At 58.2% G+C, this 26,763-nt stretch overlaps 4 protein-coding genes across 7 annotated transcripts in view; all 4 read left to right on the forward strand.

Moving 5' to 3' along the window:
* Positions 1–10,568, forward strand: part of CSF3R (colony stimulating factor 3 receptor) — a 59,109-nt gene extending 48,541 nt beyond the window's left edge. The window contains exons 3-17 of the mRNA XM_027701244.1: positions 5,340–5,435; positions 5,695–5,994; positions 6,079–6,202; positions 6,296–6,465; positions 7,152–7,306; positions 7,471–7,624; positions 7,722–7,804; positions 7,896–8,109; positions 8,290–8,478; positions 8,712–8,813; positions 9,094–9,240; positions 9,396–9,536; positions 9,658–9,748; positions 9,915–9,996; positions 10,137–10,568. Of these exons, the coding sequence (XP_027557045.1) occupies positions 5,366–5,435; positions 5,695–5,994; positions 6,079–6,202; positions 6,296–6,465; positions 7,152–7,306; positions 7,471–7,624; positions 7,722–7,804; positions 7,896–8,109; positions 8,290–8,478; positions 8,712–8,813; positions 9,094–9,240; positions 9,396–9,536; positions 9,658–9,748; positions 9,915–9,996; positions 10,137–10,514 (2,400 nt within the window). The 5' untranslated portion in view covers positions 5,340–5,365 and the 3' untranslated portion in view covers positions 10,515–10,568. The remainder of the gene's footprint in view (positions 1–5,339; positions 5,436–5,694; positions 5,995–6,078; positions 6,203–6,295; positions 6,466–7,151; positions 7,307–7,470; positions 7,625–7,721; positions 7,805–7,895; positions 8,110–8,289; positions 8,479–8,711; positions 8,814–9,093; positions 9,241–9,395; positions 9,537–9,657; positions 9,749–9,914; positions 9,997–10,136) is intronic.
* OSCP1 (organic solute carrier partner 1) lies at positions 7,814–26,573 on the forward strand. 2 transcript variants are annotated; one of them, XM_027701245.1, is made up of 12 exons: positions 7,814–7,818; positions 17,233–17,359; positions 18,743–18,772; positions 21,537–21,691; positions 22,557–22,724; positions 23,115–23,195; positions 23,711–23,814; positions 24,137–24,265; positions 24,764–24,833; positions 25,302–25,441; positions 26,020–26,083; positions 26,364–26,573. In XM_027701245.1, exons 2-12 carry the CDS (start codon positions 17,248–17,250, stop codon positions 26,478–26,480), a joined length of 1,170 nt encoding a protein of 389 aa, XP_027557046.1. In that variant the 5' UTR covers positions 7,814–7,818; positions 17,233–17,247; the 3' UTR covers positions 26,481–26,573. The 2 variants fall into 2 exon arrangements, with proteins under 2 accessions (XP_027557046.1, XP_027557047.1); XM_027701246.1 differs by lacking the exon at positions 18,743–18,772 and having other exon boundaries at positions 26,364–26,572.
* MRPS15 (mitochondrial ribosomal protein S15) lies at positions 11,020–16,728 on the forward strand. Of its 2 annotated transcripts, none has more exons than XM_027701248.1 (9): positions 11,020–11,100; positions 11,860–11,922; positions 12,496–12,571; positions 12,907–12,955; positions 13,499–13,583; positions 14,434–14,492; positions 15,690–15,881; positions 16,422–16,547; positions 16,638–16,728. In XM_027701248.1, the coding sequence occupies exons 1-9, from the start codon at positions 11,046–11,048 to the stop codon at positions 16,683–16,685; spliced, it is 753 nt and encodes a 250-aa protein (XP_027557049.1). In that variant the 5' UTR covers positions 11,020–11,045; the 3' UTR covers positions 16,686–16,728. The 2 variants fall into 2 exon arrangements, with proteins under 2 accessions (XP_027557049.1, XP_027557048.1); XM_027701247.1 differs by having other exon boundaries at positions 16,422–16,517; positions 16,563–16,728.
* A 37-nt stretch (positions 26,574–26,610) lies between the features above and the next one.
* The window catches only part of LSM10 (LSM10, U7 small nuclear RNA associated), a 1,153-nt gene continuing 1,000 nt past the window's right edge, over positions 26,611–26,763 (forward strand). Inside the window, exon 1 of one of the 2 annotated variants that reach the window (XM_027701249.1) lies at positions 26,611–26,647. The gene's annotated coding sequence lies outside the window, so the exon portion shown is untranslated. Of the gene's footprint in view, positions 26,648–26,695; positions 26,713–26,763 lie in introns of those variants that run through there. The other variant, XM_027701251.1, reaches the window with a different exon arrangement.

The following is a 26,763-nucleotide window of genomic DNA, read 5'->3' on the forward strand; positions in this document are numbered from 1 at the left end:
GCAGGGGCTCCAGCTGCGGCCAGAGAGGGCCGGGGGAAGGAGAGGGAGAAATTGGATCCAGAGGCAGCAAACGCAGCTCCCCAGAATGGATGTACATTTTCATTATACGCTGAGTAATTGGTGGTAATACAAGAGATATGGGCAGTATCATTATAGACCAGGCTGTGCTGGAGATGGATTATCATCATCTGTCATTATCTGGGCTTCCTTGTGGCTGCTAAAATTGTAGAACATGATTTTAATAACCCTGGAAGGCAAGAATCATTTTTCTTTTGTCACTTAACAACTTGGCCTCATTCACTGATACCTTTAAATAAGAAGGGGGGGATTAATTTCTAGTGGGATAAATGCAGACCTGCTTGTTTCCTCCTCTCTTCATCTGCAGAGGGGCCCCGGCGAGGCCTGACAGCTTTCAAGGAAATTGTGGATAATGGGGATGGAAGGTCAGCAGGAGCAGGGGCACAGGAGGTGCTGACAGTGGGGCCCTCACCCTGTGCCCCCCAGGCAGAGCACTGGCAGTGCTGGGAACCACAGCCTGAGCCTCGAGGGGTTTTGGGTGAGAGATCTGGGCAATATCAGAGCTCAGTCCCCTCTCCCAGGGCACAAACTTGGAGTCGGGGGAGCTGCATCACTCCCGACCCCCCCCAGCACCACCGGGGCTCCTGCCGGTGTCTCATTGTCACTGCTCTTGGCCACGGAGGCAGCCAGCAGCAGGAGAGGGACAAATCAAATTACAAGGCAGCTAATGAAAATAATGGGGAATAAAACACTTCTGGAGGCCGCTTGGTTGGATTCCTATTTCCCCGTGTCACTGGCTCCGAGCGGGGATGTTCGGAGCCTCTCGGAGCAGACATTCATTGCCTCTGTGATGAGCTCAATGGACCGTGCATTCCTTGCTCTCACAGACCCCAGCAGAGGCAGAGGAGAGGTGCAGGGGCAGAGGAGAGGTGCCAGCTCCGAGCTGGGCTTGCACCCCACAGCTCAAGCACCTAGAGCCCCCCTGTACCTTCCACTGCCAGCGTGTCCCAGGGTGGCATGGACAGAGAAAGAGGAGACTTCCCCTGATCAGCACAGCCAAGATGGGGGAGCAGGAGCAAGGGGGGATCACTTGAGAGGGCTTTGCCCCTTTTCCATGCAATGTTGCAGCCACAAGCAGCTGCTGGCACCTGCCTGGGCTGGCGGCCCCCCCACCCGCCGCTATTGACTCTGAGTAAATAATTCCCAGGTATCCTTTTCTCCAGATGAAAGCCGATTTTTTTCTATTATTGTCAGAGGTGTTTATTAGAGCAGAAAAATAATAGTGCTGTGCTTGCAGCCTGATTGCTGGGAAGTGTCAGGAGGGGCCATGTGGCAGCCGGGATCAGACTCAGAGGTGCTGCCTGGGTGGTGAGGGATGGGGTGGGGGCAAAAACCCCCCTGCCCTGGTGGGTTGGTGGGGGACAGCATCAAAGGGAGATTTCTTTTCAGCAATGGCAGAAGGACAAGATGCTCCATGGGCTCTGGAGTGTCTCAGCAGAAAGGAGTGGGAATTTCCAGGAGTGGCAGGGGACGAGGTGCTGGCACAGGGCTGGGCCATTGGGCATGGGGAGGTTCCTCCTCCTGGGCAGCAGAGCCAGGAGTTCAGGGACAGGCAAGGGGTAGGTGGGCCCAGGGGAGATCTCTCCCTCTCACCCTGCACCCCTTGGATCACTCTGTCCAGACGAGCCCTGGCATCCCTTTGGTGTGTCACAGATCAGAGATGAATAATGGCAGCTCATCCCTCCCTCCTCCCCCTCCCCGTGCCCACCGGGGCCTCCCCAGATCTGCCACGCAGAAATTAATCCTCCTGCCTCGTTAATTGCAGGAATGTGTTGGGAGCTGTTCAAGGTCAGCCCTCCTCAGCCCCCCACCATCAATCCTCTCCAATTTGCAGCCTCCTCCCCGGGGAGGAGCCGGTGGTGGCACACGGAGGGATGAGCACAGGGGCATCCCTGGGGTTCGGGAGACCTGCAGACAAAGGAGGGTCCCAGCTGGGCTCCCATCCCTGGAGCAGCTCCATGGTGGCAGCCTGGGCTCCCCCTGTTCCCCTGTGTCCCCTTGTGCTGCTGCCCCGAGTCGAGGGTCCCGTCCTGACCACATCTGCCCACCCATGGGGCAGCTTGGCAGGGACCCTCCGCTCCCTCCCCTCTGCTGGGGGCTGAGCAGGGGGGTTTGTTTGAATTAATCATGTTGAGCAGCAATTAACCAGCTCTCCTCATCCATTAGAGACTGCAGCAGCTTTTGCACTTAGATCTTGCATCTTACATGACTGGCAATATTTTATTTTTTTAGGGAATGAAAAGAAGAAAGGGAAAAGCCCTTGGGGGGGCCGGTTCTTGCTGCCAGCAGAGCTGATACACACCAGGAATGTGCTTTATTCTGCTTAATAGCAGTGATCCACCCAGCAGGGATGGAATCAGGAGCACTGGCAACACGGAGGCAGCTGAGACCCCTCCTGGCATTGAATGTGGGGCTGCTGCCTGTGGACTGTGACCAGAGCTGTCCCTGGGGTCTGGCCTTGTCCATGGGCTGCTGCCCAGTGCCATCAGTCCCCATCCCACGCTCTGCAACCCAGGAAAAGCCCCACGCCCGCTTCCCCTTTTCACCTTCCCCCTTGCCTGATGGCCTCGGACTTGGGAGGCTCTTGTGCCATGGCCTGGGAGCCCATTGCCCCAGCACCCCCTGCCCCAGCACCCACTGCCCCAGCACCCACTGCCCCAGCACCCACCCCAAAACCTGCCTCATGAGCCCTCACCCACCCTCCCTCCAAACTGTGCTCCCCGTGCTATCCCACACCACAGCCCGTGTCCCCACCTGCCTCTGCACAGCCACGGCCTCACCGTGGGACCCTCGGGTTTCATCCCAGGCTCTTGCCCCTGGCAGCCCCCTCCCCGTGCACCCTCCTGCCCCTGGGATGGCCAGGCCCCACAGCTCTGGCTGCAGAGGCTCTGCAGGGATGGGATCCTGCACCCTCCCTCGTCCCCTGTCCCATCCCAGGGCTTGTGGGGGTGACTCAGAGCTGAACGGGAACCGAGAGCAGTGTCAAGGAGGCAGGTCCACCCCATCCCTGCTCCATCCCTGCTCCATCCTTGCTCCATCCCTGCTCCCAGGGCACAGCTCGGAGCCTCTCGGGACAGGCCCTTTCCCTGTGGAGCAGGGATGGGGTGAGGCCGGGGGCAGGTGGGGTCCCCTCCACAGGCTGGGACGTGGGATCCCAGCACGGACCCCGTGGGGGCCCCACCAGTGCTTGCAGAGTCCAGCTGGGTGTTTGCAGCTACGCCCTCAGTTCCCACGGAGATGCCCACGTCTCCATGGCTACCCACGGATATTCCTGCTCGGCTGGTAAACAGCCTGCACGGCTTCCTCCCCAAACACTGGGGGTTGCTCCACCCCAGGGAGGTGTTGCGAGGGCAGCTCCCCTGGCCCAGGCCAGCGGTGGGCATCGACCCCATGGCCCAGCCCAGGGTGCTGAGCCCCCAGCCCACCCCTGCCAGCAGCACGGCCCCCTCTGGGCAGGGCAGATTTGGGGGAAAACGCCTTTGCTTGGGCTGTGGGAGCTGTGAGCTCGGTGGTCAGAGGCCCTGGCCATCCCCCTCTGCGGGAGGCAGTGCCACATCTCCCCCCACCCCAGGGCACTCTGCTCCCAGGGGGCTGTGCTGGGCCCTCGGTTGGCAGCGTGGGGCTGCGTGAGCTCTGTAACGTCCCATGGAGGTGACACACAGCCCCGGCCCTGGAGTAAACACCCGTTTGCACAACAGCCGCCGTGGTTGCAAAGGCTGTGAGTGCGTGGTGGGTTGGGCAACCCCCTGGGTGCCCCCCGTGCCAGCCCCGGCCCACCAGACATGGGGGTCCCTGCGGGGCCAGTGAGCCCCCGGGTCAGCCCTGGGCGAGGAGCTGCTGGAATAACCTGTGTAAATGGTCGGCACTGGGAGCACTGGTGGGAAGGCAGGTCATGGGTTGCCCTTGGGCATCTTGTGGGTCCCCTCGCTCTGGGGCAAGCTGGACCACATGCACATGGACACAGACACGGGCTGGGGGCTGTGAGCTGCACCCAGGCAGCACCACATGGCACTGGCAGCCACAGCTGGGTTTGCCTCCTGCTCCTTGAGGCCCACGTCCCCAGCCCATGTCCCCCTGCAGGACCTGTCCCCCAAGTCCTCCACCGTGTCCCCCAGCCCAGCCTGGTGGCCCCAGGGCAGCAGCAGTGAGGAACTGGTCCGGGTCCGGGCTGCTGGAGCGGGCGGGGTGGGGGCCGGCGCTGCTCGGGATGTCTGTGTGCCCTGGGCTTTCCTGCCTGCGGCGGGAGAGGGGGTCGCAGCCTTCAGGGAAGTGTTTTGCAATCACCTTCTCCAGAGCGTCACAGCAATTAACGGCCCTGGTTTTGAGGAACTAACGGGGAAAGCAGCATGTTAGCAAACAGGCTGAGCACGGCCAGCCCCCGGCAGCCCGAGCCCGGCGCTGGGAGCGGGCGGTGAGCGCGGACCGGACACGCCGGGCACGGAGGAGAAGCGGGGATGGAGGCGAGGTAGGGATGGGGGCGAGGTAGGGACGACTGCGCGGTGCTCAGGTCCCACTGAGCACCTTGTCTGTGGCTGCTCTGCCCTGTCCCCTGCCTGGGACAGCCGCACGTGCTGGGTGCTCGGGGGTGGCTGCTGTCCCATTTCCCACGCTCGAGTCCCTCATCTCCCTCTGGACGTCGGCTCGGGCTGGGGGGGAGGGAACAGCTGTGGGTACCCAAAACTGGGCACAGCACAGGCAGCCCCTCCTGGGACACGGCCGGGACCCGGCCGGGGCAGAGGATGAGCCGGTGGCCGGGCAGGGACAGAGGCAGGGACAGAGGCAGGGCCATTCCCAGCCCCGGGCAGGGGGACAGCGGGGACCCCGCAGCTCGGGCCGGCCCCGCTGTGCTGCCGTCGGTCACTCGCTTCCCTCCCCAGCTGATGGCCCTCCGCCGCCCCAGCGCTCGCCCGCCCTCAAACCGCAAATCTGTGCCCGGCAGCGGCTGGAGATAGCGGAGATAAACTCAGCCCGTGCTGCGGCCGGGCAGGGGGTGCTGTGCCCGGGGTGCTGTGCCCGGGGTGGGGAGCGGGGCCGGGGCGGGACCCCCGTCCCAGCTCCTCCGCTGCGCTGCCCGCGCCGGAGGCTGCGGGGGCGGCCGAGCCGGGGGCGGAGGTGTCGGAAGGGCTGGGGAGAGGCTGGCGCTGACAGCTAAAGGACATTCTGCTCCGGGAAGCGCCGGGAACGATGGAGCCCGGCTCCTCCGGCCCGCCTCGCCCCCAGCCCTTGCCGACCCCCGGGACGAGCCGCTCTCTCCATTCCAGGTGATGCCAAAGCCACGGAGGAGACCATGGCCAGGCGCCGTGCTGGGACACCCCCCCTGCTCCAGCTCTCCCTGCTCCTGCTCCTCTGCCCGGGCGGTGAGTGGGGCCCATCCTGTGCTGTCCCCAGCACCCCGTGCCCATCCCGGCTGGCAGGAAGAGCAGTGGCACAGCGGGCACGGGCAGGATGGGGCCTGGCACGTGCTGGCAGCTTGCCCAACGCCCGGCTCTTCCTCTCCAGGGCTGGGGGGCCCGTCTAAGGGAAGAGGCTCATCCCTCTGTCCTGCCTGGGCACCAAGAAGCTGAGGTGGCTTTGTCACAGCCGTGCCCGGGATGTGACATGATTTCCTGCCTGCAGGGACTCTGGGCTGCGCCTCGGTGGCCGTGGGCTCGCCCGTCGTGACCCTGGGCTCGGCTGTCACAGCAACCTGCACCATCCAGAGGGAACTCTGCCAGGGCTTGGAGCAGGGGAAGGTCCGGATCAGCTGGATGCTGGACAACAAGCCCGTGGCTGGGAGCCAGCGCCAGGGCCCGGGGGGCACGGAGGTGTCCGAGCTCACCCTGCCCCAGTTCAACCACACACAGGCCAGGCTATGGTGCTGCGTGGAGTGGAACGGGACCAAGCAGCGCGTGGGCATGGCCGAGATCAGGGCGGGCTGTAAGTGCCGCTGCCACCTGTCACCCTCCTCCCCACCCGGGATGGGCACTTGCTCAGGCTCTTCCCCGCCCGCTCTCCCCCCAGACCCTCCTGCAAAGCCCCTCAACCTCAGCTGCGTCCTGAACCTCGGCGACTACGGGCTGACGTGCCGGTGGGAGCAGGGAGCCGACAGCCACCTCCCCACCAGCGTGGCACTGAAGTGTGCCGGGTAAGCCCCGGGGCTGCGGTTCCCCTGCCAAACCCTCACCAAGCCCCATCCCCTGCCGGAGGGACCCCGAGCCCACTCCTCTGGCTGCCGCAGGAGCAGAGCCCAGGCGGTGACGGGCTGCACCCCGCGAGGCGGGCACAGCCACTGCACGGTGCCGCGCCCGCTGCTCCAGCTGTACCGGGAGATGGAGATCTGGGTGTCCGCCACCAACGCCCTGGGCACGGCCGAGTCGGAGCATCTCTGCATCGACCCCATGGACGTGGGTGAGTGACAGCACAGGGGCCAGGGGCCAGGGGAGCTCGTCAGCGGTGACAGGGGTGTTAAAGTGCCATTAAAGCAGGTCGGGTTTGAGGTCACATTTCCCGGGCGGGTTCCGTGATGGATGTCCTGCCGGGATGGATCGGTGCCAGCGCCGCGTTGCACGAGCAGCGCGTGCGGCGGGTTATGAGCTGCCGGTTGACCTGCTGCCCTCCACAGCTCCTCCAGCAATTGATTACCCATTTATTCAGCAGGTCTATTAATAATGGATCCGGTGCCTATAAACTATTTATAAAAGGAGCCTTTCCAGATGGAGCGGCTCATCCTCCTTGCTCTGGGCCCAGGGAAGGACTGCCCGGGAACCAGCTGAGCCCTCCCGTGGCTGTGCCACACTCTCACCTGTGGGCAGACCCAAATGTGGGGCCTTCCAGACACCAAGCCCCACGAAATCTGTTTTCCCTTCATAGGCATTAATGCAGAGCAGTGCCAGTGCTGCATTCCTGAGCATTGCCCCATCTCAGCACCATCTCCTGTCCCCTGCCACAGGCTGTTTTCCTAAATGGTTCGGGGTGGTTTCTTGCCATTTCTTGATGCTGCACCCCATCTGCAGCTCCTGGCATTAACAAGAGACGCATGTGAGGCCATGGTCCCACCACAGCATCTCTCCAGCTCTCTCCTGCTCTTCCTCCAGCCAAGCTGGACCCCCCAACCCTGAGGAGCATCCAGTCCATCCCCTTCCAGACCGACTGCGTTGCCCTGGCCTGGGAGGTGGCGCGGGGCACGGAGCACATGGAGCTGCAGTGTGAGCTGCGCTACCGGGCACCCGAGGACCCCGCCTGGACCCTGGTGAGCGCGGCTGGGGCGCTGGGACCGGGCAGGAGCCGGGACCCTCCCTGCGCTCCCAGTGCTCGTGTGGGAGGGGGACAACAAGGTGTCCCCTCACACCCACACCAGGGCCAGCCCCTGCTCGAGGCAGGAGCCAGCACAGCCCTCACTCTGGCTGCCACCAGGTCACTGGCATCGTGGGCTGGGCCGGCACCGCGCAGCGCTGCGGCTTCCTCTTCGGCACACGGTACCACTTCCAGCTGCGCTGCCGGCGCAGCTCAGCACTGGCTTTCTGGAGCGAGTGGAGCCCGGGCAGGAACTACACCACCCACGAGAAAGGTCGGTGCAGAGTCACCCAGGGGTCCCCTCTGCCCGGGCAGGCAGCACGGCGCTGGGGCACGGCCACACTGGCCCCTCTCAGCTCCTCCTTTTGCAGCCCCCTCAGGGAAGCTGGACGCCTGGTGGGGGGCTCAGCCGGCCGGGGCAGGGGGGCGGCTGGAGGTGCAGCTGCGCTGGAAGGTGAGCGGGGGCGGGTGGGCACTTGGGGGCTGCAGGGGCATCACCCCGGGGACTGAGATCCCTGCAGGGACTGACATCCCCCTGTGCCCAGGCCCCACGGCGGCACGAGGCCAACGGGCGAGTGCTGGGCTACCGTGTCACCCTGAGCCCCAGGAGGAGGGGCAGGGACCCCCCCACGGTCTGCAACACCACCCACACCGAGTGCAACTTCTCGGCGCCCGCGAGGACCAGGAGGGTCTATCTCTCAGCCTACAACGCCGCCGGAGAGTCGCCGGCAACCGAGGTTGTCCTCCTGGAGAGGAAAGGTGAGGGCAGTGCCCAAAACCTCTGTGTGCCCCCCGAGGGGCTCTGCTCTGCCCCCAGACAGGCTGCCATGGGGTGCACAACCAGGGCGAGGAGCAGGGCTGACTCTGGGGTGGGAGGCACAGTGGGGGTGATGCAGGATGCTCCCGTCTCCCATCATCCCGGCTGTTTGTCCCACGCAGGTGAGCCCCTGGCCTGGCTCCGAGCTGTGCCCGGGGACATCAGCAGCCTCAGGGTGCACTGGGAGGCACCGCCGGCCCCGGTGGCCGCTTATGTCCTGGAGTGGCAGCGGGTGACATCGGAGCCCGGGCACTGCGGCGCCTGCTGGCAGATGGAGCGTGATGGGGCGGCCACCGCAGCCCTCATCCAGTGTGAGTGGGGGTCCCTGCCCTGCCGGGTGGTCCCTGCCCCCCTGGTTGGCTGTCTTGGGGGGCTGACACCCGTCCTGACCAAACCCTGCCCCGAGCCCACCCCCCACCCTCCCTCCTTGCTCTGGCTCCGCTCCCAGGGCAGGGTGGGCTGGTGCTGTGGGGCGGGGGTGGCACAGCCGGGGGGTCTTGGCAGCAGAGCCCCGAATGCTCGGCCCCCCTGCCCTGCGTTGCAGATGGCATCGAGCCTTTCCAGCGGTACAACATCTCCCTGTACCCCCTCTACAAGGACGCCGTTGGGGTGCCTGTCCACACCGCAGCCTACTCCCAGCAGAGGGGTACGTGTGCCCCCCGGGGCTGCCCCGGGACCCCACACCGAGCCTCTGCCCTCCTGAAAGGAGGCACGGGCACTCCCCCACAGCCCCAGCTCAGGGGCCGTGCCCAAGAGCTCAGCCTGCAGGGCTGGGTTTGGCTCGTCTCTGGAGGTGTTCTCTGCTGCCCCACGGTGTGGGGCAGGGCCTGGTGCCCACACCTCAGGAGTGGGAGCCCCCCCACACCAGTTCCCACCCAAGGCAGTGGCTCTGCTCAGCGCCCGGTGCCTTGTCCTGCTCCTTCCAGCACCATCCTACGCCCCGAAGCTCCACCTGAGGAGCATCAGCAAGTCAGAGGCCGAGCTGTGCTGGGAGCCGCTGCCAGTGGAGGTGCAGAACGGCTTCATCACCAACTACACCATCTTCTGGGCCAACAGCATGGCCGACGTGGCCAGTGAGTCCTGCCCGTGCCCTCTGTCCTGCCTCGAGGTGCTGGGTGTGGGCATCAGCAGCCCCTGTGCCCTCCTCAGAGAGGGTCGGGTGCTGCCAGCAGAGACCCAAGGGGCCGTGCAGGGGAGGGGATTCCACCCCAGCCCTGTGTGTCCCCAGGTGCCACCGTGAACCCCTCTCTCAGCTCCTTTGTCATCCGGGGGCTGAGGCCCTCCACCCTGTACAAGGTGCACATCATGGTATCCACGGCTGCCGGCGGCACCAACGGCACCAGCCTGACCCTGGTGACCACAGTGCTTGGTGAGGGGGGCAGCCACGTGGGGAGGGGACCCCCAGACCCCGGGGTCCTGCCCCGGCCTCGTGGCACAGCGCAGCTGACGGTGCCCACCGCAGCTCCCTGTGACCCTGTCCCACTTCCCAGATGACACCGAGATCCAGTTCCTGTTCCTGACCCTGGGGCTGGCCTTTCTCCTGCTCATACTGTTGCTCATCTGCTTCCAGAAGAACGAGAGGTGAGTACCAGGAGCCCTGTCCCGGGCTGGGCTGCCCCAGCAGCCCCTGGACAGGGCGGTCCCGGGAGTGGTGACATCCCGCCGTGAGCTTGGCAGGAGCCAGCCCAGCCCCGAGCCCGCCCGTTCCAGCCCCCCTGGCTGAGCACCCTCGTCCCCTGGTCCCCAGAGTGAAGGAGCAGCTCTGGCCCAGCGTCCCCGACCCCGCCAACAGCAGCCTGGGCAAGTGGGTGCCGGCAGTGCTGCCACAGGTGAGACCGGGGCGGCCGCTCCCCCAGCCCTGCTCCCCACCGGGGGACACCGGGGGCAGGTGGCACCAGGGGCGGGTGGCACCGGGGGCGGGTGGCACCGGGGGCAGGTGGCACCGGCTGTGACCTCCCGCTGCCCCCAGGAGCCGCTCCTGGTCCCCGGCGCGAGGGAGCCCGGCCCGGCCACCATCTCCACCGTCACCGTGCTGGAAGGGGCCCCGGGGAAGCCGCCGGGGAAGGAGCCCCCCGGGCCGCCCGCCGCCCCCTCGGCGCTGCCCCGGCCCTACGTGCGGCAGGACGGCCCCGCAGAGCCCGTGCAGTACGCGCGGGTGGGCGGCGCGGGGTACCGGGGGCAGCGGCTGCTCCCCGAGCCCGCACCCCGCTTCTACGAGAACCTGCGGGGCCGCGGGGACGGCGCCGGGGACTGGTGGGTCCCCGAGGAGCCCCCCGCCAGCTTCCCGCTGCTGCAGGGGCTCCGCATCGGCGGGGCCGAGGAGCTGCACGAGTGCCGGGCGGACTAGCGCGGGATGGAGCCGGGCGGCGGCACCGGGAATGCCACCGGGGACCGGGATGCGGGATCCACCGCCACCAGGGACCAGGGATGCGGGATCCACCGGGGACCCGGGATGCGGGATCCACCGCCACCAGGGACCAGGGATGCGGGATCCACCGGGGACCCGGGATGCGGGATCCACCGCCACCGGGGACTCGGGATGCGGGATCCGCCGCTGCCCGGCTCCATCCCGCGCTGTGTGTCCCCTCCTGTCACCCCTCCGCAATAAACAGGAACGTGCTGAGAACAACCCGGGCGCCTCTGCGGGATCGGGAAGCGGATGGGGATGGGAACAGGGACGGGGACGCGGACAGGGAAGAGACCGGGACCAGACAGGGGCGGGGACAGGGCCGGGACAAGGACCGGGAGCGGACCGCGATGGGGACCGGGACTCCCATCGGCGCGCTCGGCGCTCGCTCGCCCCGCCCCGTCTCGGCGCTCGCCCGCCGTGCCTGGGCAAGATGGCGGCGCCCACGGCGGAGTGTCGCTGAGCGCGGCCATGCTGGCGCTGCTGGGCCGCGGCGGGGCCGCCGCGCTGGGCAGGGCGCGGGCCGGTGAGGGGCGCGGGGGGCGCGGCAGGGACGGGGGGTGGAAGGGGACGGGGGGTGGAAGGGGAAGCGGGGCTCGGTGGAGGAATTGGGGAGCGGGCGGCGGATGGGCCGCGGCGGGAGCTGAGGGTGCAAGGAAGGGGCAGTCCGGGGGTGGCCCGGGGGCCACTCGGGGCCACACACCTGAGAGGGGACAGAGCCGGGTGACCTTGAGGGGCCCCGGGGCGGTCTGAGCCCCCCGGGCCCCTCTGCCCCCTGTGCAGGCAGGTCAGGGACTGCCGGGTCTGTGCCTGCAAACGCGGTGCAGGAACAGGGCAATAACCCCATTCCCGGGGCCCGGAGCAGCAGCGGGAAGAGTTTGTTCCTGAAAGGTCAAAGAAGGACTCGGTGCAGGCGGATGATGAGCGCTCACACAGAGGTTGTCCCCAGGGGTGGCTGCCCTGAGCTCTGACACTGGGGGGCCCAGAGCAGCCCCTCCACCCCACTCGTGGCGTTACTGGAGTTAATTCCTCACTTTAAACTCTCTCAGTGACCACATTTGTGCAGGGCAGCCCTCCTGCTCTGCAGCCTGTGCTGCTGCTCCGTGCCCAGCTGAGGGGCTCGGACGGGCACAGCTCTGTGAGAGCCACGCTGAGCTGTCCCCACTGCCCCAGCACTAAAGCCATGGTCACTGCTCAGGGAGAGCCTCAGTGCTCTGCCCCTGCACAACCTGAGCGATGTGTGATGTGCACACGAGTCTGGTAACTCTTTGTTTCTCCCACCCAGCCTGCAGCCCTGCTCTCCAGGCAGCCAGGGGTTATGCCAGACCTGTGACAAGGAGGAAGAAAGGTAGGTCAGGACCACAGGACCAATGCTGTACTGTTGATGTGCTCAGAGTTGTACCCCCATGGCACAGAAATCGTTCCAGAAATAATTCCTTGCTCAGAAGTCACCCAGAACATTCAGCAGCTCCCGAATTTGGGAAAATCAGTGATTGCCAGTAGTGGGAGCTCTGTGGGTGTGGTGAGGCCCTGGCACAGGTTGCCCAGAGAAGCTGTGTTTGCTCCATCCCTGTAAGTGTCCAAGGCCATGTTGGACTTGGAGCAGCCTGGGCTAGTGGAAGGTGTCCCTGCCCAGGGCAGGGGGTGGGACTGGATAATCTCTAAGGTCCCTTCCAACCCAAACCATGCTGTGATCTCTGAGCTCAGTGGACTCTGTAAATCCATGTACAGCACGTTGTAAGTCCTGAGTGCTGAAGGGAAGAGACTGAACCTGTTTTATTCACTCAATTCCTGCCAGCCTGGCTGGATCTGTTCAGTTCTCTGTCTTGTTTGGAGCACACAGTTTCCTCTGATCCAGTTTGCCAGCTCAGAGCTCTGGCTCCGTCCTGCTCTTCCTCAAATGTTTGCCTCCTCTTTGTAGACATCCCCAGCCAGCTGGATGACCTCCCTCCCACCATGCTGAAGAAGGATTATGCCAATCTCCCAGTGATGAACAGGTATGACACAGGGAGAGGGAATGGCTGTTCTCTCCAGAGCTTTGTATCTTACATAGAACCACCCCATGTGGATGCAGTCACCTGCTCAGTAATTAACTGATTAATGCTCTGTGGGCACAAAAATCACAAAGTCAGTTTGAAAGTCAAATTACAGACACAGTCAGTGATTAGGGCTGTGGGAGGTCTTTGTTTACTCCATGTGAGAGTAGTACTCTACTCTATTGTAGAATAAATTAAAGTTGAGGAAAGTGAGTCTGTTCTGAAAACCTGAGCTCATTTCTTTTGTTAAATAGACTTGATTCTAGCTTATAAACTGATCTGCTGTCTCCTTGCAGCGTGGATGATGTAGTGAGAAGGCTGTTGTCCCTGGAAATGGCAAGTCAGGTCAGTGTCATTCTGCTTGGGGGAAAAAAATAGATATAGTGAGCACGTTTGCGTGAGACCTGTCTGTGTTGTTAAATACCTTTCAGTTACTGTATTTTTAAGTGACTGCAAATCTGGGGTGATTGAATACATGAGATTGATAATTCTTGTGTGCTTCTAGAGTTTACCCCACCGTCTTCTTTAGGATAATAATTGAACATTAAAATGAGAGAAGAAAGTATTCAGCAGTCCTGGGGTGATGAGCTGTGTTCTGTTGCTGCCTGTGGTTGGCCTCCTGTGTTCTAGAAACCAGTGCACTGGTCAGCAGATGTTCTTCAAGCTATTTTTACTTTTGTATGCCCAGAAAACAAAGTAAACAGATAATAAGGTGGCACAGAGATCTCACCGCTCCTTGCTGGTTGTCACTTCAGCTTAAAAGGATGTAAAACCCCTGAGTAAAGCTCTTAAATGCAAAGCCTTTACCTGTGTGTTTGTGGAGGGAGCTGGTATCTCTGACCTTTAGTGTTCCTGAGAGAGTGACAAGCTCTTTCCTGTGACCCACAGAGGGAGAAGATGAAAATCAAGAAGCAGCAGCTGGTGGAGAAGGTCAGGAGGTCTCCCAGTGACAACGGCTCCTTTGAGGTGCAAGGCAAGTTTAAAAGGGAAGGATATTGTTGGCAGATGAAACATCTCTGCCTTTATTCAGCTGTTTCCACCCCAGCACTTCCAGTGGGCTGTGTAATTTAGGAGAATCTCCTCCAGGAGAGCACTGGAGAGGCAGGATGCCCTGGGGGGCTGCTCCGGGTGTGGGAGCATTGCAGAGGCAGTGGATGCTCACTGGCAGAGACTGCAGGGGTGCTTCCAAATTCCTGCTCCACATCCACCCTCCAGAGGCAGCGTGTGCATTATTCTGCTTGGAGTGCCCCTGAGACATGAAGCATTGAGCTGCATCTGGTACCAGAATGAACCAGATTTATCCATGGAACTCAAATTTCCCTTTGCATTGGAGAGCTGTGGCTGAAGCACAGTGTGGGGACAGTGCAGGGACAAAGGCCACGCTGCACTGACCAAGATGCACTTCCTCATCATCAGTAAAGCCCTGCAGTTCCTCAGGGTGCCACCAGCAGCTCCCTCCAGAGCCCTGACCAGAGCTGGCCTGGTGCTCTTGTTAAAAAAACACCTTTGTTGCTTTCTGTTCCTCCAGAGCTTGAACCACATGAGGTGAAATGAATGTAAAATCACTGGGAATTGAGTGCAAGAGGAATTTCACAGATAAATTTTTTAGGATCTGTTGTTAAAATTTTCCCTTCTAACTGAGCAGCCTCTTAACAGTGACAGCTCTGCAGGCTGTGTGCTGTGGTTTGGTGGGCAGTGTCTGCCGTGGTGCTGTGGGTCCCTCGGGAGCAGCAGTGCTCAGCTGGCAGCTTCAGGGAGGGCAGATGATCCTGGATCCCCTGGGAAGGCTGCTGCTCTCACCCAGCTCACTCTGTTCTTCGCAGTTGCAATTTTGACTGCCAGGATCCGCATGCTTGAGGAGCACCTCCAGAGGCATCCCAAGGTAACTCGGGGATCTGGGCCCACACCCCGCAGCCGCTCAGGTGGTTTTCTTGGTTTAGAACAAAAGGACTTTAATTTCGGGGACTGTGGCTTTCCTAAGGAGGTTTATGAAGCAGTTCCAGCTGTTCCCTGGTGCCAATGTGGGGAGCTGATGGCTCAGGCACAGCCGGATTCTCACCCACTCGGCGTGGAGGGTGTTCAGGTTTGTTACTGCTGGAGGAAATGGCTGAGCAGAGCCCTTTGGGCAGAGTTGAGCTCCATTTCTCCTCCCTGCAGATGTGGCTTCACTGCTTAGTTTTCACTAATTAATGTGTCACTGCAGCAGCTGCAGTGAGAGACAAAGAGCAGAGTCTGTCCTGGTGCTGCTCATGGAAAGGTTTGGTGGGCAGGGCTGTGTGAATGTCCCAACAGCCACTTCCCTGCCTGCAGCTACCTGGGTTCGGGCCCAAATCTGAAACGTCACAACTGAGTTTATGAATAAAAGTTATTAAAGGTTCTTTATGCAGGGGAAAAGGTGGGAAGTGGATTAACAAGTGCGTAATTGTTTGTTAATCGTGAAAACTGGAAGGGTAAAACAGAACAGAATTCAGGTTTTATACAAGCCAGAAGCTGTACCAAGTGTTCCAGCACAGAGACCTTTTAGACTTCCTTGGCTGGAGCCTGTGCTTTACACAAATCACTCCTGTAGGACAGGGAAATGTCTCCCATGAGGGATTGCCCTGAGTGGTGTGGCTCAGGCTGCACACATTCCCTTCCAGAGAACAACCAGACAGTCAGACAGAGCCAAGTCACGGGTTATGTTCACATTTGACTTCTGGCCAAACGAAGGTAAATGCCTCTGTGTTATTCTGGAGCAGTACACTTCAGGGGCAGCAGGTTTTAGCCAGCAGACCTTCCCTGCAGCTTTTGCCACCACCTGAAACTGCACATAAGCTGAAAACAGTGTTCGGGGTCGGGGAAGAAGGGGAAGGTGCAGCCACAGAACGGAGAAAGCAATTCCAGTGCAAAGTAAATGAAATCTTCCTGGATCTCCCTGTGCTGACCTGACACACTCGCAGCACCTGCCAAGACAAGCTGTTCTGAGGCCCTGTCCTTTACCTGGTGGTTCCCTTTCAGCCTGATCCCAGTCTGTTCTCAGTGATTTATGGGATGGCAGGGCAGTGTCCCTGCAGGCCAGTGAGCCCCGGGTGCTTTGCAGGACAAGAACAACAAGCGGCGGATGCTGATGGACGTGGACAAGCGGAAGAAGCTGCTGGGGTACCTGCGGCGGGTGCGCTACGACACCTTTGAGAACACCTGCAAGCAGCTGGACATCCAGTACAGCCTCCCCCCGCCCTACACACGGCGCGTCACCAAGCGCTGGCTGGTGAAGAAGGCCTTCTGCATCAAGGTATGGGGCAGGGGAGCTGGGCTGGGAAAACACCGCTGCAGGGGAGGGCACAGTTAGGACAGAAAGGGCTGATCTGATTGCCGAGGCCTAATCCAGGCTTTGGGTTTGATAATGACTGGAGAGAACTGCCTGAGCTCAGCCAAGAGCTCCACGAGGGACGGTTGTGTCCTGGGCAGTGACACATGTGCTGTGTTCAGGCACTGCAGGTTGTGCTACTTGTTTGCTCAAAAATGTATTTTTCAAACCAGCTGTTTTTTCCTCAGAGCCTGGAGTGGGAATCGGTACAGGAGATAATTTTATGGCAGTTTGGAATCGAAGTGTGGGTGCACCCACTGTCTGCTCTGAATACATGGGTGTAACTAAAGTAGAACTTGGTATAACTGAGCACAACCAAAAGCAGGGCTGGCCAGAGCCCTGAGGAGACGCAGAGGGAGGAGTTGATCTGGCCTGTGGTGGATCAGCTCTGCCCACAGCAGGCTGCACGGGGAGCAGCTCTGCGGGCAGCTTCACCAACCCCTGTCTCACCTTTTGCTCCCCCAGGTGTACCAGGAGGCGCGGAAGCTGAAAGCAGCAGAGAGGCTGAAGCAGAGAGAGCAACAGGCGAGAGCCAGGGTGGCAAGGGGGCTGCAGGGGCAGGAGAAGCTGGCACAGGAGGGGCAGGGGCAGGAGGGCCAGGCACAGGAGAAGCTGGCACAGGAGAAGCAGGGACAGGAGAAGCTGGCACAGGAGGGGCAGGGGCAGGAGGGCCAGGCACAGGAGAAGCCGACACAGGAGAAGCCGACACAGGAGGGAACTCCCGTGTAGCATCACAGCCAGCCTGACAATAAACACGTGCCCAAAGACCCGAGGCCTCTGTGCTCATGTGGTGCCCGCGCCGAGCTGAGCGCCTGGGGAGGGCAGCGAGTGCTTCGAGCGGTTTGGGCGTTTAATTTCAGGCTGGTGCTTGCGGTGTCCTGGACGGGGAGGGTGGGGAGGCCCTGGCAGGGGTTGCCCAGAGCAGCTGCGGCTGCCCCATGCCGGGAAGCATCCCAGGCCAGGCTGGAGCCCCCCGGGCTGTGGGAGGTGTCCGTGCCCGTGTCCGTGCCGGGGGTGGCACTGCCGGGGTTCGTGGCACTGTGGGGGTTCCGTGTCCCCTCAGGGCGGGATGTCCCCGCGGCCCCGCCCGGTGCGCACGCGTGTCCCGCGCGCCAAGACGGGCCCGCGCCATTGGGCCGCGGTTGCCGGGCAACGGGCGGGGAGCGGCGGCGGGGCGGGAGCGGGAGCAGGAGCAGGAGCAGGAGCAGGAGCAGAAGCAGGCCGGTACCGGAGCAGGAGCAGAAGCAGAAGCAGGCCGGTACCGGAGCAGGAGCAGGCCGGTACCGGGGCCATGTCGGTGTGGACGCTGCCGCTGCTGTTCCTCAACCTGGGCGGCGAGATGCTCTACATCCTGGACCAGCGGCTGCGCGCCCAGAGCATCCCGGGGGAGAAGGCGCGCAAAGGTGAGCGCCGGGCGGGGGCCGCTCCCGGGTCCCGGGGGCCGCTCCGGTGCCGGTGCCCCCCCCCCCGGGCAGGGCTCTGCCCCCGCTGCCGGGTCCCGGGACACACGGACACGCTGTGCCGTCAGTGCCGCTCCGGGGCGGGGGCCCAATCGCGGTAATTAATTGCCACGGTGATTATCGCGGTCATTAACCCTCGGTGCTGTCCCGCAGCCGAGGGGCTCGGGGAGGTTTCTGCGGGGACATCCCGGAGGTGCTGCCGGGGCTGGTTTGGGAGATTTCTCGCAGACAAGGAGGGGTTGGAGCCCCGTCGGTGTTTCTGGGCTTGGTTTGGGGGTTAAAGCTTCGGAAAGGTGCTTTTGGGCTCAGAATAACTCAGGGTTTGGTGATGCCAGCCCAGGTTCTGAACTGTCCGGAGCAGATCAGGTCACTTTGCAACGGGAAGGAGTTTCCAGGAATAAATTCGTAATGCCTGTGCAGAAGCAGGATATGAAATTGTGTTGAAGTCAAATAACACAAGCCTGGCTCCTGAAACCCTTGTCTGGTTTTTATACGATCTCTCAAGCAGCATTTGGCCAAAATCCTTGTGCAGCCCTGTGCCTTCATATGTGGCACCAAACTCCAGCTCACAGCCCAGCACCTCTTTGTTTTCCACTCTAAATCACTACAGCTTTGCTTTACAAGTCCTTGCAGCTCCCTGTCGTGGGATGGGGAATGTACCTGGGGAAGCTTTGGGATGTTTTAATAAAAAATCAACTGGATTTGAGCCCAGTATTGAAGAGGTTGTTGTGTTTATCCCTTCTGCCTGTCCTGTATGAAATGCCAAACAACAAAGGGTTTAATTATCATATTATCGTGGGGGGGTAATTTGTAATTATTTATTTATGGTGTGTCCTGAGAGAATGATTTGACAAAAGTTTACTGCTGTTCATACAGGGCTGAGTTTAGAGTTCAAACTAAATTACATCTTGGTGGATGTAATCTCTCAGCAGGAGAATTGGATCTGTTCTAGTTTATCCACACGTGGATATTTATCTTCCAAAAAACTGGGTGTTGATTTCACTGAGATGTGGTTCATCCACACCGAAGTGTTTCTTAATGCTTAAAGCTGTTCACTCGAACACTGTTCACTTAAAATGCAACTGAAAACTTCCCAAGCTCTATGCAAAGGGTAAAATTTGATGTGCTTTGAAGCAGCAGGGTTTTATCTGAGGGGAGGGCAGGATTCTCCAGTGCCACATGCTGATGAGAAGAGACAAAATCCATTAGTTAGCTTTTCTTTTTTTTTTTCTCTTTTATTTTTTTTTTTAGTTTATTTCTTTTCTTCTCCTTGCAACTCTTGTTCTCACGTCTCGAATGCTGTTTTGTTTTATATGCTTCGTGTAGATGAATGGACAGATGTGGACAGGAAACGAGGTACAGTAACTGCTGGCTGCATGCACCAGTCCAACCCCACGGGCTCACCTGGGGCTGGTCCTGCCTGACCCCCAGGGCTGCTCCTGCAGCCTCCAGGCAGGGTCACAGATCCACAGGAATGCTCACCTGGGCCTTAGAATGCACCTGGAGAGAAAACAGGCAATGTCTCAAAGTCATACGGCCTCAAAAATCAGTTGTTGGTTTAACAGAGACTGTAAATGGATCAAAACTTATTATCTGAATGGCCTTTCCTGTCAAAACAGTTTGTGTTTCTTTGGCATTGTTTCAATGCAAGCATGCAATCGTGTGAGCAGTGTGGGGGTTTGTCTGCTGAAATACAGGAATATTGGGCAAGCTCCATTTTTCCAAGGCCTTGTCTGACTCACTGCTCAGGGTTTGGACAGGTGAACTCCAGGGAAGGTTGAAGGCATTCCCATCCTGCCTCCTTCCCAGCCCGTGCTGGTGATCCCAAAGGAGCAGGTGCCCCTCAGCCCAGCTCCTCCTGCCTGGGATGATCCCGAGGGTGGGATTGACCCGCGGGTGTTGCAGGGGAGCAGCCCAGGGGTGAACATGCTTCCCTCTGGAATCTGCCCGGAACAGGAGCCTCCAGCAAGGGCTGTGCTGAAGAGATGGGTGAGGAAATGAACCTCTTGAATCTCAGGTTTTTGCTGAGTGAGCAGGAGCAGAACCCCCAGTGGCCTTCTGAGCAGCCCTTTCTTACCAGAGATCAGGGTTATGGTTCATGTTTTTCAAAATAAGCATCTGTGGCAGGGTTTAATGTTCACTGCAGGTAAACACTGATATCCTGGGGTTTGCCCCAGCTTATTTTTGCTACCATTGCATCCTGTTTCCAAGAACACCCTTTTCCAGCCTTTAATATCTCATGACATGCTCCATGTTATCCCATCCAAAGCAAGGAGAGGTTGCCTGGTTGGCTGTACTGGTTTCCCTCCTCCCACCCCAGTGGATGCCCCCCCTCTCTGCTCAGTTGCTTTTTGCTGTGTTGCTTGTGCCATGTCCTGGGCCAGCCCTCCAGTGTCCCCTGCCATGGCCACACTGGTGTGAGCAGCTCCCCAGGGCCTCCCCGGGATCTTTGCTGTGTCATCAGTGAACATGGAACAGATTTATTGTCAAACTGTGTGAGATTTGCCCTTTACCGTGATTTTTTTTTATGTCTTTCCCGGTTCTTTTTATAGCCCACACAAGAGGTTTTAATTCTAGAAGATAATTTATGTCAGACTGGGTGTGTGGTTCACACAGAGCTTCAATTCCGTTGAAAAATCACCATACTGGGAGGTGTCTGTCTCCTGGTGGTGTTTTGGGTTATTTGTGACTCTGCAAAGACAGGAGAAGCCTTTCTGTGGGCAGCACACACAAGCAGCTTAAAAATACTTTCCTTGATAGGTGTATAAGGCTAAAGTTCTTAGTTTTTTTCATAATTGATTCCTTGCAAAATGAAATAGATACTAATAATATTTGATTTTTCTCCATGAAATAGTGAGGACTTCTGCCTCAGGTTGCAAGTAGGGATTGTTTTATGGACAACTTATTTGAAAGGAATGTTCCCAGGGAGTTAATCCTGTCGGAAGAGGTGGAGTGACAGGGACATGACCTTTCTTCTGGCTGTTGGTGTAGGGCAGGTGTGAAAAGCCACATGTCTGACCCCCCAGGGAATCATTAGGGCAGCAGTTCAAAGCACTGATCACCACCACTGTCTCTGTGTTCACTTTTTCTCTTTTTCCTTCTCTTTTTATTACTTATTCTGAGATTTTTCTAATCCCCAAGGATTGTCTGGCATTGTGGGCTTCAGGAACAGTCACCTGCTTAGGAAAATCCATGCTTGTCCAGTAATCTGTGTGACCTGGCATTTTCATTTACCATTCTTTTGGTAGAGAAATAAATGTTTATTGGTGATAACTCTGCAGAGTCTGTCAGGGAGATAATAGAATGTCCAATCCAGCACAGAAGCTCAGATGCTGCATCTGCTTGAACCAGTGCAAAATGTTTTCCATTTTCTGTGCATTAAAAGCTCGATATCCAGAGCACAGCCCTCACACTCAGCACTCCTGAGCTCTACAAACTCTTCAGTAAGTCACAAAACAGTTCCAGGTCCAAATTTACACATAAAACATGAACCACACATAAGGAGGTTTGGAATTCTGCCTTTGAGCCACTCAGTGCCTGCAGGTGTTGCAGCTGTGAGAGCCCTGAATGGGCTGACATAGATCCCAGGGATATAAATGCTTCCTTAAATACCTGCCAGTTTTAATCTGTGTGGAATAAAGACTACAGAGAGCCCTGAGTCATCCAGGAGCTTCTGCTGAGAGAGAAAAGATAGACTGGCAGTGTCAGAGGGGAACAGGCACAGCCAAGTAGCTGCAGTCTGCACAACTCAGGAGTGATGCAGAATAGTTTCCTTAGGAGGCAGAACTGGAGCTTTTCTAGATAATAACATGTCAGAGCAGCCTATAAACAACATTATTTACAAGTGAAAAGTACCAACCACAGCTGTAAAACCAGGGCAACAGAGCCAGCCTTGTTCCCACTGGGAACCAGGGCCTGCTGCCTTCAGCCCAGGTGGTTTGTGCCCCTGGGCTCAGCCCAGGCAGGGCCCAGGGACTGTGGGGTTGGGAGGTGCTGGTCCCCCCTCCTGTGCCCTGTCCCTGCTCTCCCAGCTGAGCTCCCGTGGGAGCCCCCGGTGTCCGTGTGGGATGGAGCCCAGGGATGGTGGGAAGCAAACAGCGGAGCCTCCTTGTCTTTGCAGTGATGAACGACATCATCAGCACCATGTTCAACAGGAAGTTCATGGAGGAGCTGTTCAAGCCCCAGGAGCTGTACTCCAAGAAGGCCCTGAGGACGGTGTACGACCGGCTGGCCCACGCCTCCATCATGAGGCTCAACCAGGCCAGCATGGACAAGGTAACACCCCCCTCCTGGCTGGGCTTCCCTGCTGCCCCCCACCAGCTTCTGTGCTGGGAACTATCCCTGGCTTTCCCATTTCAGAACAGCCCTCTTTCCATTTGCTTCCTTTGTAAAAATGGTTCTCAGCCAAAGGAGCTGTTGGGAAATCCATGGTGGTACCAGCTGCCTTAGGACTGAGTATTTGTGAGCTCAGGGTTTGATTTTAAGAAGTTTAAAGTTTAAGATTATTGTTTAAGTTTATTGGATGTTTTCATATAATTGAAAATGTGCACCTCTGAGGGTGTGTGTCAGTGTCTGTGTTCCTGTACTGACACTCACTGACAGCTGCAGGGGTTGGAATCACTGCCTGCAAACAGTAAATCCACAGCCAATTTAGGGAAAAATGGTGAGAGCAGGATTGTCAGAGAACCCTCCACCTGGGTGTCAGGGCTGCTGAAATTCATGGAATCACTGAGGTTGGAAAAGCCCTCCCAGCCCATGGATCCCCCCGATGCCCACCTTGTCCCCCAGCCCAGAGCACTGAGAGCCACATCCAGGCCTTCCTTGGGCACCTCCAGAGGTGGGGACTCCAAACCTCCCTGGGCAGCCCCTTCCAATGCCTGACCACCCTTTCCAGGGAGAAATTCCTCCTGATGTCCAACCTGAGCCTCCCCTGGCACAGCTTGAGGCTGTTCCCTCTCCTCCTGTCCCTTGTTCCCTGGGAGCAGAGCCCGACCCCCCCCGGCTCCCCCCTCCTGTCAGGGGGTTGCAGAGCCAGAAGGTCCCCCCTGAGCCTCCTTTTCTCTGGCCTGAGCCCCCCCAGCTCCCTCAGCCCCTCCTGCTGCTCCAGCCCCTTCCCCAGCTCCGTTCCCTTCTCCTGCAGCTCTATGACCTGATGACCATGGCCTTCAAATACCAAGTGCTGCTGTGCCCTCGGCCCAGGGACATCCTGCTGGTCACCTTCAACCACCTGGATGCCATCAAGGATTTCATCTACGAGTCCCCTGCCATTCTGAACCAGGTGGATGAGACCTTCCGGCAGCTGATCGAAGTAAGAACCCTCAGAAAAAGGGTGGGACACACTGTGGTTTGATTTTATGTTTTTTTACCTCTTCCAGGTTAATCTTAGAGACTAAATACTGCATTGTACATGTCTGTGAGTCAAGAGGTATTTTTCTACTGGCCCAGTTTAAATCAATATATTGCTTATTCAGCCTGATTTAAGTCTCCACTGACTTCAGCAGAAATTAAATCAGACTTTTAGTCACAGACATAATTACTGATAATGACCAGCAGCACCCTTACAGCATCTCTGCTTCAAGTGGATCAGAATGTACTGTATATTCTGTGTATCAGAATATTCTGAGGCACTTGTTTCCCCCTTTCCCTGGGTGGGACATGAACAACTGCAAGGCCTTGTGTGGTGGTTTTCCTTTTCCAGACATACAACTGTCTCTCTGATGGTGAATTCCAGCTCATCAGGCAAACGCTCCTCATTTTCTTTCAGGACATGCACATCAGGGTAAGAGCCTCATGGCAGGGAGTTGGGGCTGGAATACAGAGGGATTTGGTTACAAACATTGCAGGTTTGGGTTTGTTACTTGTGATTTTCAGTCGTCCTGATGTGCTTGTAATTGCACTCAGATTTCACAAATGGATCTACTACAATAATACTGAATAATTCTGATATGTTATGAAAAAAGGAATCTCTGCCAGTACAATTTGCTAGTTGATAAATCTGCTTTTCCTTTTAGAAACTTGATATGAAACTCAGAGCCTGAGCTTGAAGCTTCAATATTCTCTGAATAAACTGATCACACTCAAGTGCATAAACAGGACATACTTTTTAATATAATGTTTTTAATCTTAGATCACTTCTCACCCTCTGAAACACAATCCCACACTGCTGGCTGGGTATCACAGTCTGTGCACACACATCCAGACCTCCCCCAGCCCGGGCAGGGAGGCTCAAGCTCAGCCTGCAGAGCAGTGGGGTCAGAGGGCTGGTTTTGCCCAGGCTGTGCTGTTCCTCTGCAGGTCTCCATCTTCCTGAAGGACAAAGTGCAGAACTCCAACGGGCGCTTCGTGCTGCCCATCTCGGGGCCTGTCCCCTGGGGCACAGAGGTGCCAGGGCTCATCAGGTGAGTCGGGGCCTGCCTGGGGCTGCTCAGGGTCCCAGAGGCCTCAGGAGCCCCCTCCCAGTGCTGTTCCTGGCACACAAAGAGCTGAACTCCAGTAAATACTATTTAAAGGGCATGACCCAGGACTAAGTCCCCCAGCAATGAAATGCTGAGCTGCTTCTGGAATTCTCTATCCCAGTAAATGGGCTATTAGTAATTTATCCTGTAAAAGGCAGATTTTACAGAATAGGGTTTTATTCCCCTTGTGTGGGAAGCAGAGGAAGTAGGTACTGAAAATCAGGAATAAAACTACTAAATGTTTCAATAATGCCTTGGTTTTAAGGATTTTCAATCACAAAGGAGTGGAAGTTAAAAGGACTGAGTTCACCACTGCTGGGAATTACGTTACTCCCCAAAGGGAAGGATCTTTTGAGCTTTATGGCGACAGAGTCCTCAAACTTGGAACAAATATGTAAGTAATTTTTATCCTGTGTAGGAACCTGAACCAAGTGTTGATGGATATGGATTGTTCAGGAGGTGTGTGGTTTTGCCTCTTTTGCCATTATCAGCCTGACTTGGTTACCAGGAGCTGCCCTGCCCCAGGACACAAGTGGACAGTGTGTATAAAGAGCTGTGGGAAAGAGCAAAACTTGGGTTTGTGTCTCCAGTAGAGCTGAGTAAAGAGTGTTCTCACCTGGTGCTGCATGTTATGTGAAATGTGATTTAATTTAACCATGGAATTCTCCATGTTTGTGTATTTTCCATCCAAAGGGAGATCACTGTTCCCTCTTATAGCTTTGTCCCTCACACACCTCAGTGCCTCAATACTCCACCAGGCTGAGCTGTAACCTCTCATTGCAGCTCTTCACAGGCTTCAGGAAAATGTCCTAAAGTCCTGGATCCTGTGCTGCTCCCTTCAGTTCCTGTCCCTCACCCCAGTAACTCCTTCCCTGTGTGTTTTTCCCTCCAGGTACAGTGTGAGTCGGCCAGTGGAGACACACATGGCAGGATCATCCAAAAACTTGGCAGCCCGTGCAAAGGTCAGTGTTGTCATGGTCGTGTCACTGGTTGAACTGGCCAACTTCTTGGTCTCCAGGTATGGGGTAACTTAAGGAAGCTCTTCTGTTGTTCTCAGAGCCTCGTCCAGTCCTTCCCACTCCCTTTGGAGCCAGGGGAAGGGCACATTTTCCCAAAGAATCCACAGGCTTATGGAAGGATGTGCTTGCTTCTCTTTTAATCTCCTCAGGAAACAAAGCTGGATTTACAGATTTCTCAGCTGTTCAGTTTAGCTGGAAAATTACCTTGTCCTGGGACTGTAAATTCCAGCAGCCATTTCCAGTATAAATCTGTTGGTTCCTGGTTTATCTGCACAGCCTGTCCCAGGAACAGCACAGCAGTGTGTTTGTATCGCTCTGAAGGACATTTATGGGATATCAGAAAACAAAACTATTCACAGGCCCCATCTCCCTGGTAACTGCCCAGTGGGACCATTTTGCTGTTTCCTGCAGGAGAACACAGTGCCCAACCCTCTTGCCAAGGAGGAGCTGAACTTCCTGGCCCGGCTGCTGGGGGGTCTGGACATCCAGAAACCTGCTGGTGGCGAGACGGGATTTCGGCTGAATTTGTTCACGACCGACGAGGAGGAGGAGTATGTTCTTGTCCTGCTTGGTCTGGGGTGCCCTGGAGACCAAAGCTGGCCCTCCACAGCTTTAGGGACAGACCAGCAGAGTTTAGCCCTTTGTTGTTGTGCTCCAGGTGCCTCGTGTGCCTTGCTGGCACTGGCTGGGAGCTGTGCTTGGTCCTGTCTGCAGGGACAGAGACATCTCTCCACAGCCCTTCGAGCAGGATGTTCTTACCTGCTTTGAATCGCAGCTACAGAGATATTCCCTCTCTTCTGCACTTAACAGAAAAATGTAGGACAGGGAAAAGTCTCCAAACTGGGGTCGATACATTAATTTGACAAGTAGGATTAGGGTCATTGTCCAAACTTCATGGAATCCCAGGATGGTTTGGGCTGGGAGGGACCTTGAGGATCCTTTAGTTCTGCTCCTGCCGTGGGCAGGGACACCTTCCACTGGACCAGGTGGCTGCAAGCCCTGTCCAGCCTGGCCCTGTAGGCTTCTCTGGGCATCCTGTGGGCCTACAGGAGCCTCATGAAACCTGTTTTTTATCATTGCCTTGTATGTCTTCATGGGATTAACCCCCCTTTTCACATTTTCCATCCAGACACGCTGCACAGACCCGACCAGAGGACTTGTCCTACAAGGTCATCAACATTGAAGCCACACAGGTACATTTTGTGTTTCTCACCGCCGGTTCTCACTGCTCCTGCCTTGCCAAGAGCCGAATTTCACCCAGAACAGTGACTTAAAAATACATTTTTTCCCATTTCACTTCAGTAACGTTAAGTAAGTTACACTGAGTAACTAGTGGCCGATTTTCTGCCAGGCCGGTGGAACTGGTGATTATTTACTAAGAGAACTGGAATCCTGACAAACACCAGGGCAGGTTGGGTGGCCAAGGGGCCGCCCCGGTCCCGGCGGGGGCTGAGCGCGGCGTGTCTCCCGCAGGAGCCGGGTCGGCGGGCGGAGCTGTCCCGCATCCTGGGCGAGCTGGAGGTGGCGGAGCCGCGCCCGGGCAGCGCCGGGAAGGGCGAGGACCTGCTGGCACTGATGGACGGGCTGTGACCGGGACACAGCGGGACACATGGGGACAGCCCCGGGACACACCGGGACAGCCCCGGGAGCACCGGGCGGGGCGGGGATGTGTTGGCCCCGCCCCTTCCTGGCGCGGGGCGGGGCCGCGCGTGCGCAGGGGGGCGGGGCGTCGCGAGCGAGCGCGCGGGAAGGGGCGCGTGAGTGCGCGGGAGGGGGGGACACGGGACCCCCCCCGGTGTAACGGGGGTGACCGGGGAGGAGTGTGTGTGTGTGTGTGTGTGAGGAGTGTGTGTGTGTGTGAGGAGTGTGTGTG

This window comes from Neopelma chrysocephalum, unplaced genomic scaffold (assembly GCF_003984885.1).
Source record: "Neopelma chrysocephalum unplaced genomic scaffold, ASM398488v2 Primary Assembly neopelma1_155, whole genome shotgun sequence".
Classification (NCBI taxonomy): domain Eukaryota; kingdom Metazoa; phylum Chordata; class Aves; order Passeriformes; family Pipridae; genus Neopelma; species Neopelma chrysocephalum.